The following is a 13,276-nucleotide window of genomic DNA, read 5'->3' as shown; positions in this document are numbered from 1 at the left end:
ATTCTTAAACTGAGCATTCATTTCTGCAGAGTTATGATGACAAAAATTCAGTTTGACCTCTTGATGTTAATAGGGCCTCATGACCTACTCGCAGAATGATTTTGAAAGGAATGCATAATCCAGAGTGTTTATATCAATATGTATGGTATGGATTTTTCTTTTTGAAATCTTTGGAAGGCCAGACAATTATAGAGTTGATAGCATGGAGAACCAATTGCTGACAGCACTTTAAATGTAATTCTGAGGCTACATGTCGGCATCGATATCCTGAAATTCAGGCTACTCAAGACGCTGATCAATAGCCTGGCCTGGACCTATTCACTGGCTTCTACTCTCCTCCTCCTCACAGAGAGATACATTACCCCACTGGGAAGGTGGAGAGAATCTCACTCTCTCTCTGTCTCCCTCTTTCTCTGGAAAATGTTCATGTCCACAAAGCTTTCTCTGACAGTGAATCACTCCACTTGCTGTCCTCCGGCTGAGCTGTACAGTATTTACACTGACAGGGGAGGCAGCTCTGGCACCTAATGGCACAGCTGGATTCATGTTCATTGCCTGTCTCCATCCTCTGTGGCAGACTGTGAACCATTCCCTCTCCAACACTGATAATCAATGGACTGAGCTGTGTGCGCTCCTGTGTTATGCAATGTATGAGAACGTGCAGACAGTTGATTCCAGCAATTCCGAGAGTTCAAATAACCGGATACGGAAGCACAGAGCAAGTGAGCTGAAATGGAAGGGAATCAACCTTGTTGTTGAGAAGCAGTGGACTTGTCATTACTCATCTGAGCTCAGAAAACAAAGTGGATTCCGATATATTCCTCTGAATGCGCACTCTGTTAATCGGCCCCAACCATAATGAATGGACGCACTCAGCAAAAAATATTACCAAACAGATGTTTACTCAACCTAAGTCAATAATCGCAGAAACCTTCAATTATGGCGCACCCTATAGGGAACGAAGATGGAGCGATAATCCAGGCCAATTGACAGCAGATTGAATTGATTACCTTATTATAGGGAGTCTGGGTTATTATCGCCATAACTCACTGCCCATTACCAATTCTCTGTTTCCGCAGACAGAGAGGGTAAACACCATCAAGACCTAGTTACATGACAACCACTGATTCATCAGGTCAATTAGATTATGTCTGCTGTAAAGGAAAAGGCATTCAGAGATGTGAGTGGGTATACATTTCACAATATGAAAATGATTTCCACATTCACCTTGGGGTGGTCCACGCTGCAGCGTGGGAATCTGATTGCACCTCATCAATCAAGGCTTAACTAGCAGTGATTACACTGCATCCTACCCTAGTTGGTATGGATGGACCACCTTCACGCAACTGTGGATGTGTGGATGGATAGCATGAGTTTCATGGCTCTTATTGACCAATTGCCACACAAAGCTTTATATTAAAAGCCTCCCATTTATGTACTTTTAGTGTCCAGGTTCATTCTAAGTGTTTGTGATACCTGCATGACAATAAAGTACGGTAGCACAGTAGAATGCATTGAAGCAGTACTGTAACAGAGCGGAGAGTTTTGGACATATTGAGGGTGTTCTTTCTTCAACAAGTCTTTGTTTCTGCTCGGTCCGCTGAATCACATGAATTGAAATGTTCACCTCAGCGCTCTGCTTGCATCATGGGGCTCACATCTCAACTCTTTTCCTGTCAAGTGTTTGTGGACGCATCCCTCCGACAGCTCTCTTGCCTCGCTCAGCAATACCAGCCCTCTTCCCCCAGTCACACTGCAGAGGTCAGGGATCGTATGTGAGAGGATGTGTGAGTGTGTGTGGCGGGGCGGGGGGGGGGGGGGGGCGGGGGGGGGGGGGGGGGCTGTCTTCCATCTGAGCTTGTGGTGCTGTCAGGGTTGTGGTGTTACAGAACTCTGACAGGGTGTCCCCTGTCTCACCTTCCTGTGAAGCAGCCATGACCTCAGCCCCCACTCATAGATCCAGCATGTGACACATGTGGGAGTTGTGTGGTTCGACGATGTACCCCATGCATGTGTATGTGTGTTTCAATTGCAAACATATTTGATCTTCCTCTTGCGTGTGCTGCAAACATCCGGTATTAATATTAATGCGTGTGTGCGTTATTCAGCTAAAAGTGATTTAAGAGCTTGGATGCCAAGTTTCCTCACCTTCCCAACTAGGCTGCCACTCCGGTTAAGTTCAGGCATACTGAACACGCTGTCAGCATATTCATCTAGACAGAGGGAGAGGCTGGGCCGCTTGATGTTTTCCTGACATGCAACTTAGGTCAGCTTTCAGCCTTCATCCACTGTTGCATTGTATGTTAATGGGACAAAAGAAATCATGTTTTTCGATGTGTGTAAAACGTTGGACTGCATGGCTGTGTTTTAAACCCTGTGTGATGGCTCATGACCAGCCTGTGCTTTTAGCCTGTCACGGAGATGTACACACAATTCTAACCCCCCCCCCCCCCCCCCGCTCCCATCACCATGACACACACAAACACGTTCACACACAAACCCTCCTCCCCTCTCAACTCCATCCCTCACCTTCATTCCCACCCCCTGCCTGTCCCAGCTCCTGCTGCTGGTTGACAGGCAGCAGACCCGTCCTGACAGGCGGCTAGGCGGTGTCACGGGCTCACCACAGAGCAACTCCTGTCTCTGCTCATTTCCTCCAGACTGCTCCCTGACCTGAACCCCTGCCTCCACCGTCCAACTCCATCGCTGCTGCTACCCCAATATATGTCAGACATCCTACCTGCATTTTTTTTTATTGAAGTACACATTTCTCTGTGTGTAGGGTGGTGGCAGTGCTGGGTGTGGAGAAATGCAGCAGACAAAAAAGATTACGTTTTCAGCACCAAACGATGTGGATTGATCAAATTGTTGACTTTTGTTTTCTGTCTTTGAATAGCGTTCTGAGCGAAACCAATTATGTATTTTCAGCATCGACACAGATGTAGGGGTAGACAGTAGACAGAAGGTGATGTTTCAGATTGTGTTTATAGTAGGACTAGGGCTACTATCCTATCCTATTGCAGCATGACTGCTGTGGCAGGTGCCAGTCTGTATGGTGCATGTCCTGTATAGGAAATGGTTTGTATTATCTAAGAGGGCAAGCCTACGACACTCCTATTGTGCTCTGCCTCAGCGCACTTCCATTCAATGCCTCCCGTTCACAGGGAAACATTACTCTGCCTTCCTTTGTTTCTGCTTTGGAATGAGACACCTCCCTCAGCCTTCTTGTAATTGCTTTGCATGTAAATGGAGATTGGTTGGGAGATCTACGATTGCTGTGAGAATATAAGAGGTTGGAAAACTGCCATCCTTTTAACACATGCACCCACATTCACACATATCCCCCAAATGTGAGCACACACACTCTCACACACACACACACACACACACACACACACACACACACACACACACACACACACACACACACATACACACACACACACGCACACACTAACACATGCATGTCATGGCACATGCACTCTAGTCAATATTGAATAGACAGTTGTCATGGATGTGTTTCTAATGAGGACTGGGATGACAGAGGATATCCAGACATTATGATGCATTGCACAAGAGAAGCAGGCTAAAGGCTTTGTCTCTCGGGACATAACCCTCAACTCCTTTGAGTCCAACCGAGACAGTTAAATGACCCTTAATCAGACTTAATTTGATGTTTGATCTCTCACACCCCTTCAGGGGAATGGCCATGAATATGTGATGCTTTCCATTGAGAACATGTGATTACAGTGAAGGTACCTTGATGCTGTATGAATATGTGATGTTGGGATGGCTGTTCACACAGGATATAGAACTAGGATGGCTGTTCACACAGGATATAGAACTAGGATGGCTGTTCACACAGGATATAGAACTAGGATGGCTGTTCACACAGGATATAGAACTAGGATGGCTGTTCACACAGGATATAGAACTAGGATGGCTGTTCACACAGGATATAGAACTAGGATGGCTGTTCACACAGGATATAGAACTAGGATGGCTGTTCACACAGGAAATAGAACTAGGATGGCTGTTCACACAGGAAATAGAACTAGGATGGCTGTTCACACAGCAAATAGAACACATATTGTCTCTCAGCTCAACTGTCTGTTGTTGAGAAGAAAAATACTGAGTTGTTCAAGGACGAATAATGTATGAATGTTTCGTAAACGTTGAACTACAGCTGTTACATCCAAGCCGAATCATCTTCGTAAAGGATATGTTATTGTCCCCCTATTATCTCCACTAATGCACTGCTATCACCAAAGCACCATTTGTCGAGTTGGATTTCTCTGCCATTTTTAATTGCTCCTCTGCATCAGAGCTCCTGGGAGGGATCATGCCCCCACTAATGGAACCAGTCATCAGCGCCAAGGAAGGCAATTAGTTGCGTTAGCCAATCCCCTCGTCTCTGAGGTGACCGTGGTACAAGGGTGGTAGTCAGAGGCAGACAGGATATGAGTTGATCTCAATTACCCATGCCAAGGAGGGCACGCCCCCTTGGCTTTAAGATGACTCCCAAACATCATTGGCAGAGAAGGTGGTCTTTCAAAAACAAGGTAAATTGTTTTGACTAAGTGGTGCATTAAATACATCAGTGTGAATCTTTTAATGTTTTTTCTGTGTATATAATGTGTTTACACAGGCACTCACACACAAACATCTGTGTGCACACACGCCCACACACACACACACACACACGTGCAGAGACACGCAAATAGGACCCCTCGGAAAATACAAAGTGGTGCTTTCATCTGCTCTAGCATATTGTACTTAAAAGTTATCTCTGTTAGACTGTTGGCAAAACATTTGTGGTCTTTAAAGTATTTTCAACTTGACCTCATTAATATAAAAAATAAATAAAATAAACAAAGGAAATGCACTGCCCTATTTCTTTTTCCTTGGCCTGCTAATGTAATCTATTTCCCCCCTTCCTTTCTTCCTAGCTGGGAGGATATTTAACCTTGGACAGCCACAGGGAGCAGATGGTGCGGCCTTATGTGTGTCCAGCACAGTCCAGAGCTAATGAAGTGATGTCTCCATAAACAGCAGACAGCGGGTCAGGCCAGAGCAGCCTTGAAAGGGACAAGCTCTGGCTGCAGCGGGCAGCCCTCAGGAGGGACAGGTAATGAATGCTCCCCTCTCACTGTTCTCATGCTGCTCCAACTGCACAGCTAAACACAGAACAGAACAGCACAGCTTTCAAACATGCCTCACACCGGCACTCCATCTTTTACATGGAGCACCTTGTGCATACTTGAAAGCAGAGATGCACACTGCTTACGTACGCTCACACACACACAAATATCAACATCGACTGGACATGACAGTTACCATATGGTGAGCTGGCAATCTCTGCATCCTATTTCCTCTTTGGTTGGAGACTGCAGTTGGGTGACTGTTAGTATATTCTACACAACTCTGTGGCTAACTAATAACGCAAGGACATGGGATATTGAACATATCCCATCCACACGATTTCCTGTGCAATTCACAGCGACACCGAGAGAATCTTCAGTGTTGATCCTACTTGAACGTTCAGCCGGAGTCCATCTGCCCCGTGAATGGCTCCGAGCTTATATTTAAATCTGTTTTTCATAAAACACTTGTCACAGAATTAGAGCAATGATACCATTACAGCTCTTCACATGGACCCTCCAGCATGTGTAGTAAACCCTCCTGTCTCATCTGCCTGCCACCAGAGAGAACCTGTTTTTTACTGCTACATTAACCAGCATCATATTTGGAAACAGGAGGGATTCTACCAGTAAACCCCAGAGAGGACTAAGTGTGAGAGAAGTTTTCTTTGCACATTTGATGTGCAAATACTTCTATACTGAATCTGATATGCTTTGAATTTGATCATCCAAATCCCAAACAATATTCTGTCCATTTGTCTTGAAGCTACTACAAAATGAGCACCTTCCATCAAACGCTAAACCGATAACAGTGAAATGATTCCGTCCTATTTAAGGGATATTGTTTACTCTCCGTCATTTACTCTATATGATTTGCATCTTCTCAGATAAATGACTCACATCAATATCTATTTCTTTCTCCATTGTAGTCCATCTTTTTGCATAGAAACATACTGTATTTTCATGTTTTATTCTCCCACCATTGTGGGGAGTATTTCAGGGTATACCCTCTATGCCATTAAATGTGCAATGGGAAAAAGAAAGTGTCCCAGACAGTTATTCATAGCGTTAAGATCTTAATGACAGAGGTGTATGTTTTCCCAGGATTGTTACACAGCAACTGTGCTTCCTGTTTGTGTTTTGGATGTTGAGACTTGATGCTGTGCAATTTTTCCCTCATACACACAAGGACCGCAGTGTAATTACTGTAGACAATTAACTGCCTTGTCACACCCTCAAACTGGTAACTGTTCACTTTCTAATTAAAATCACCAGCTACAGTCTCTTTCTGTTTTCTGCAAACTTTTATTTGTCTGTAGTTGAATCATTCATTATTTTCTCCTTAACATTTTCATTAATTCAACCTCTATATTATGTTCCACAACCTCACCTACCCAATATCTCATTTGACACAATCTCTCTCTCTGCCTGCTGCCCTTTATTTCTCTGTTTCTCCCACCTTCTCTCTCTCTCTTTCTATCCTTCCTTCCTTCCCTTTCCACTTTGCTGTGCCAGCACTTTAGTCATGAAATAGCTGAAGGGCCCCCCCAGATGAGAGTCAATATTTCATATCTATACCTGGAAGGAGACACAGAGGGCAGTGCTAATTCAAATAGGCCAAGATGTATGACACCCAGCCACAGATAGAGTTTTAACAGTCTAGCCAATAAGACTTGCTGCCTGAGAACAAGGAGATGATGGCTGCTCTCGGGACATGAAGCCATCAATTTCCAGATACACGTTGAACACTGCATTAAGGAAGGCAAAAGTGGCCCTTTGGATAACAATATAAATATAATCCACAAATATGTAACAATCAAATGAAGTATACATTAACATGAATCATATTCTCTAATATCTAATATAAGTATGTCCATCACACTGCTTTCACTCAAAGTTTGTTGCTTGTGAAAAGCATTGATTTTTCTCTCTGAAGGTTTCAGGTGTGAGAACACCGGTTAGATTTCAGAAGTCTGTTGTAATGAAAGATGATGGCTCAGGATTCAAAGGGTGTTTCTAGTCTGGCTGCCAAGTCTGCATGCGGCCTGGACTCACGACCTGTGATTTAGAGGAGGTACATTAGGGACTGAGATCATTGTTCATTCTTCTTATTGAATTCAATAGCCAGGAGAATAGCTCTGTATTCAGTTCATTTGTTACTGTTTCTTGCTAAATGAGACTACATTTGTTTTCATGACCCAATAAACGATGCTGTCAAAATAAAGGATTAGTAAAAAGACCTAGCCTAAACAATGGACAGCCTATGTATTCAGGGATACTGGGATGTGTCCATGATAGATTTTTAGAAAGGGTGAGGCCCCCTTTACTCCTCAATTTTCAAAGCAGTATTTGGGTGGCAGGACCATTATTCTGTACATGCTATATGCTTTATTCCCTCTCTAAAATTTGAACATAAAAAATCAATACAGGCCACATTGCTACACTGCTGACAAGCTCCAGGAGATGTTAGTCCGCTGCTGACATATTTGATGAAATAATGAAGAATGCAGTGCTACACCTGGAGCTTCCTGAACTAGTACTGCAGGGTGACCAGTCCTGAGCCGCTGGTGTGGGTCTGCCTGTGTGTGCTGTTTGATCTCAGTAGAACCTGCTCCTGGCTCCTCTGCCAGCTCTCTCCACTTGGGCATGGTGGCGTTTCATTCCGGTTGCCTGCGTTTGTTTGTTTAATGCCACGCTTGGCTTTCACACAGACATAATTAAATCAAGCTTAATCCACTATTTATGCATTCTGCCTCTGAATTATTCACATGACAGTTTTGTGCGTTATTGCATTTTTTGTAAGATAGAACTTGTGCCGTTGCTGTTATTGAACAGAACCCCCCTCAAGACTGCATCTTTTATTAATTAACCCTCCCCATATCCAAGTATACTATGCAGTCATGTAAATGCTGTGTTTGCATTTTCATTTTAAAAAGTAAGCTGTATTATTCCTGAATCAGTTTCCCATTCAGAATAGCATGTGCAACGCCTCAAGTCCAAAGAGTGCTTTCAAATGAATACTTTGTTAGACTCAACAACTAACACACGTACGGTAGTTACAGACCGTGGTCACACTTGGCTGAGGCTGCATTCAAAAGCCCATTCAAAAGGCAAAAATAAACTTGAAAATAAATGTTTATTCATGACTCAAAAAATGTGAAGTTGGACATGTACTGTGTGTTCTCTCTCATATCTCCACACCTCTATAAAACAAATGTCAAGTTGCGTGAAGAATATTACCTCAGAGAGTGTAAATTGTATGTTTAATAAGTTGAGGCAGTGGCAGTGCTTGCCTTTTCCTTCATGCGCCAAAGGAACCCCACCAAGTGGAAACAGACAGAAAGGTTAATTAAGCGGAGTAGATTCTAATGTTATGGTTCAAATGAAAATCTAACGACTGCCAACATCATTCATCACTGTCAGTCCCTCATAGGGCTATCAGGCAATTATTGTATATTGAAATTGCAGTCAAAAGGCAGGGGAGAGTGAAGCTCTTTCTCCCCTGAATGGAGAGCATCCTGCTAACTTGCATTGTTACTTATGGCTGATAGCCATGGTTATCCATACTTAAAAGTTGACCTACTACCAAATCATTTCTTCTTGCTGTTTGAGATTTCAAAGATTGCTCTGGGCACAGTGTAAAGTATAGTGTAAAAGCATTGTGTTGCTATACTGTATGGTGTATTATTAAGCATAGTAGAACACTGGACATTATCACTTACAATATATTACCTATACTTACCATATCACTTAATCAGCACCAGATTAGACAATAAAATATAGGGTGAAATTATTTCATTATAATTGTTAATATTTCTTCTCAAGCATGAACATATTTTTTGAGAATGTCTGTCTGTCAGAATGATAAATCCCCTACTACTGAATCAATATTTATTGAATGATGTTTATAGTGGTTATCTGTTTGGTTTTATATATTGCTGACATCTGAGTAAGCTACATAGGGGAGGTTAGCACCTTAAGCTGTCATATAGACAATCAATACAGAAAACCACTTTTCAAAACTACATAAAGAGCTAATACATTTTTGTACCATATGCTGTAGCCACAGACAAAATAGATAAGTGGGAGCCTATGTACTGTAATGGTAAATATTTCGTTTGAGTAACGTGAACATTTTAAAGACTACCTGCATTGGAGTTTTTGAGTTTACTTCTACCTTTGAACAAGCCTCAGGCATTTGAATGAATGCTGCTTTATCATATATTGTGCAATCTCAGAACATTTTTACTCTAAGGTATGGTGCTCATAACTTATTTCCCGTTTTAAAAAGTGAACTGGGACCCATTTGGTGAGATTTGTTTAATAATTCAACATGGCCTTAAACCAATTCACTTCAAGTGTCCAGATGGTATTTTTATTAGGCAAATGCTCAATGTTCGAGTGGAATAATTTACTTGCGTTCCGAAACAGAAAGAGTACCTCGCAGCAACAGAATCTATTGAGCAGTGATTCAGTCTGGCTGTGCTTTGGATTGTAATTCAGCAAAACAGTAATTTCATGAATATCATTGTATTTGTTCTGCAGAGGAAGACTGGTATTTCTGTTTTGTTCTGTTCAATAGGCCTGTGCTCTGGAACATTCCTTTTGCGAGTGGAACAGCAGCAGACAGGGAAGTCCCTGATGTGTACATAAGCTACACAAGATGGTTCCTTAACCATCTTTCCAAAGTCACTTTACAACCTTTTTGACCTATGAGATAAAAACAACATTTTGCATCATTATCTGTTATAACCAGACATGTGTTCCTGCTTTCATTTTGTTGTTGTTATTGCTGTATGTATATCTGCAAACACCTTTCAGATCAGTCGTTGATGGAAGTTGATGGAACTCTCTCCTTCCCAGGTCCTGCTAATTGTACACAGTCTATCTCCATAAAGGATGTGGAACCCAGTAAGGAACTGTATAAAGCTAGAATGTGGCATTACAGATCAGTGTTATTCTTCAGGTACTGATTATCTTTCATCAGAATGGGCATCCTGCCAGGCCTGAAGGAGAGTAGGTAGATTGAAGCACACTGCTGCCCCTGCGTACAGTTTTATTCTCACGTTGGAATAGAATAACATGGACCAAAACATGTGGCTTTTATAAAGCTGGGCATTGATCAAGACTTCCTGTTGTGGAATGTGAACAGTGATTCAAGACCACCATATCTGGCTAAATATAATGAACATAGCTATCAGAAGATTAAATGAATGCCATAGGCCCTATGATTAATTGCTAGAGAACATGCTGTAAGGTGTTCATTGGACAATATGTTTAGTGTATGAATAAACACATGGAATGGCTAAGATAGAAGCTATGTAACAGAAAGCTGTGCTGTAAAATGATGGATGCTCTTGTACTGTCATTTCCTATTTGATGGTATTAAATTATTATTGCCAGTGAGACATTGCTTAATAGTAATAAAGGTTTTTGGGCAAATGTAAAATGTTGAGTCCTAATTAGAACTACTATACCTATATTACATCTACAAAAGTTCAATACTGTTTAATCCATTAATCCAAAACTGCAGCAGTAATTACATTTTTTTGTCGTCTACGTCAGATCAATGGGACAAACGTAACCGAGGTAAGAAATAGACTCGTGAAGAAAACAATGCTAAACAGCTTCTAAAATGGAAATAGAACTCCAACGTCTTCTGTCAGACATGTTTTCCTTCCATGTTTTTGAAGCATGATCTTAACCTAAATTGATAGAGAGCTACACGAGCTTCAGGGAGAGAGCTATAGTGACTATATACGCATTCTCCTCCGTGCAGTAGGAGGAGTTGTAATGACGCTGACATCCCATAAGCACCGGCTTCTTAGTACAGGGTACAGCACCTCCAGTTCAGCGGCACTTCTGCGCTAGACAAGTGGGGACGGTGTAGATTCGCTGCGCTTAATCTGCTTGTAGAAAAAGAGTGCTCCTGGAATAACTATTTGGCGTGGAAGGCGAGTTGGTTCAGTCTCCGTTCCTTATCCTGACGGGTTGCAAAGATGAATGTTGGCTGCGTTGTTATATTGGCTTTCGCCCTACTTATGGGCACATCTTTGGTAAGATTGGTCATTCATTTTCTTAATTGAAAACTGTTAGTAGGCTACTCAAGTGTGGTCGTTACATGGGCTTTGCTGTGCTGTGTATGGTGCTGAAATGTGGCGGTGATGACTTTACCCTGCAGTGGCAATGCGCTATAGGCAACATGAGAGCATTGTAACATTTTACAGCAAATTAAACAAAGATTGATCTATCATTACATTTTATGAAGACGTATGACGATTTTTATTGTAGCCTGTGAACAAGGAAATTAAGTCAACAATAAACGTTTTGAACGGTATTATAATGAATGATGTGCAGCTGTCCTATGCGTTCTAAAATTGCAGAGGATTTCGTCAAAGGTTTCAAGACATTCTTTCAGTTGGTCACTACGAACTTAATGAACGTTTAGATGTTACTTCTTCAGATTATTGTAAATTTCACCTGAAGCACCTATCCACGCTTCAGACACTGGATTCTACCTAAACCATAAACTTCTTGTTTATTTCGAGGTTAGCATTTGTTTTCCAGCAAATAATAGCTTACCCGATAGCAAAATCGTATGCAGACTAAGAGAAACGGTGAGATAAAAGATTAATTCTTACATTTTTCACGCAACAAAAGTTGGTTGTGATGGTGATCCCTTTTTTCCCCAAATTATGATCACTTTCATCACTCCCATCATCAACGTTATCATCATCATCCATGTAGAAAAGTATAAGTGCATCTATGCAAACAACACTCCACTACAATAAACTAGTAGCCAGTGGAGCAACTATCTCTGTGTGATGCACTCTAAAATACTATAACCCATTTGCACCAGTTTTTATCGAAAGCAAATCGTCTACTCCCGTCACCAGTCCCCGTCGCAGGACTCCCAGGTTCAATAACAGTCTGGAAGCCTGCAAGATCATCCTGTTGCCCTGTGGCCGCAAGTCAATTTGCCAATGCTTAACAGCCCTGCTTGTATTTCCTCAGGGGATGAAGGCAGGCCAGCCGCCCAAACCCCTTTGCAGACCAGGCTTCTCTGAGAGCTTCTACACAGTGATTGTCTCAAGGGATGTACTGCGAGGCCACAGCATTCTCAAAGGTAAGCACAGAGGCTGTGGATCTCATCTATTGACCAGGCTTCTCTACTTCCATAGACGCAAGCCAACCAGAGCGTGTGTGTGGAGGGGCTGACATATATTAAATCAGAAATTGTGACAGAACAAAAACAGAAGTATAAGATTAGAGCATATGAGGTGATGTGTGATGTAATGGGTTCCATCCATGATAACTCGGATAACCTGGGATACCATGTAATGCTTCCATCAAAATAACATGAAAGAGGTCCATCAAATGAATTGCATTTTCAATCATAGCTCCCCTATTGAACGGCTTATGCAGAATTCTTTTTCTTCTTCAAAAAAAATGGTTCTTTAAGCAGGAGGCTCGCCAAAGCAGAGTCATTTAAATGGCCTGTGTATCTCCTGCTCTGTGTGTTTGCGACCAGGAGCCGAAAGCTTTTATTTTATTCCCAATATCTTCCTTAATACGTTTTTCCTTTTTATTCTCTATATTTTTCTGAGAATTCAATTCTCTTTTCATTCGCTCCATTTCTTTTCAGTGCAGCCAGCATTTCTATTGTGTGGCTGCTCTTCAGCGTTGTCAAATGAGCTGTTTTCCAACACATTGTAGCTCCTCACCATAGTCTGGAAATCTAATAGGGATTTGTGAAAAAACACGCACTGCTTTTAAAAAAAACTTCTTGATACATCAAAGCACACACTGGATATCACATGTCAATGTTCAAATTCTTATAATTGAAAATGTAGAAAAGAAAATGTGACAAAGGTTGTGAACACAGGTTATACTCTCTAACAGTAAATGGTTAGTGGTCCCAAAACTCAGTCTGTCTTTGCTGTTGTGATATTATTTTCTGGGGGAATGATTCTATCATTGTGCTTTTCAAAAAAGATTTAGGCTGAAAGAGAAACAAGTGTATTATTCTGGTGGTTATTTTGTTACTTAGGAGGCGGACAAGGATGCACATGCAGTCAATAGGGAGCTACTTTGCCCGAAGGCATGGGGTTGAAGGTTTCTGCCTGTCTGGAAAT

General features: G+C 41.9%; 1 protein-coding gene across 1 annotated transcript in view; it reads left to right on the top strand.

The window, feature by feature from the left end:
* The first annotated feature begins 11,140 nt into the window (after window positions 1-11,140).
* Window positions 11,141-13,276, top strand: part of cdh4 (cadherin 4, type 1, R-cadherin (retinal)) — a 116,015-nt gene continuing 113,879 nt past the window's right edge. The window contains exons 1-2 of the mRNA XM_067233986.1: window positions 11,141-11,197; window positions 12,156-12,267. Coding sequence (XP_067090087.1) covers window positions 11,141-11,197; window positions 12,156-12,267 — 169 coding nt within the window. The remainder of the gene's footprint in view (window positions 11,198-12,155; window positions 12,268-13,276) is intronic.

The sequence above is a fragment of the Osmerus mordax genome, chromosome 1 (assembly GCF_038355195.1).
Source record: "Osmerus mordax isolate fOsmMor3 chromosome 1, fOsmMor3.pri, whole genome shotgun sequence".
Classification (NCBI taxonomy): Eukaryota; Metazoa; Chordata; class Actinopteri; order Osmeriformes; family Osmeridae; genus Osmerus; species Osmerus mordax.
The sequence above is the reverse complement of the archived record's forward strand: the minus strand, read 5'-3'. Positions and strand labels throughout refer to the sequence as shown.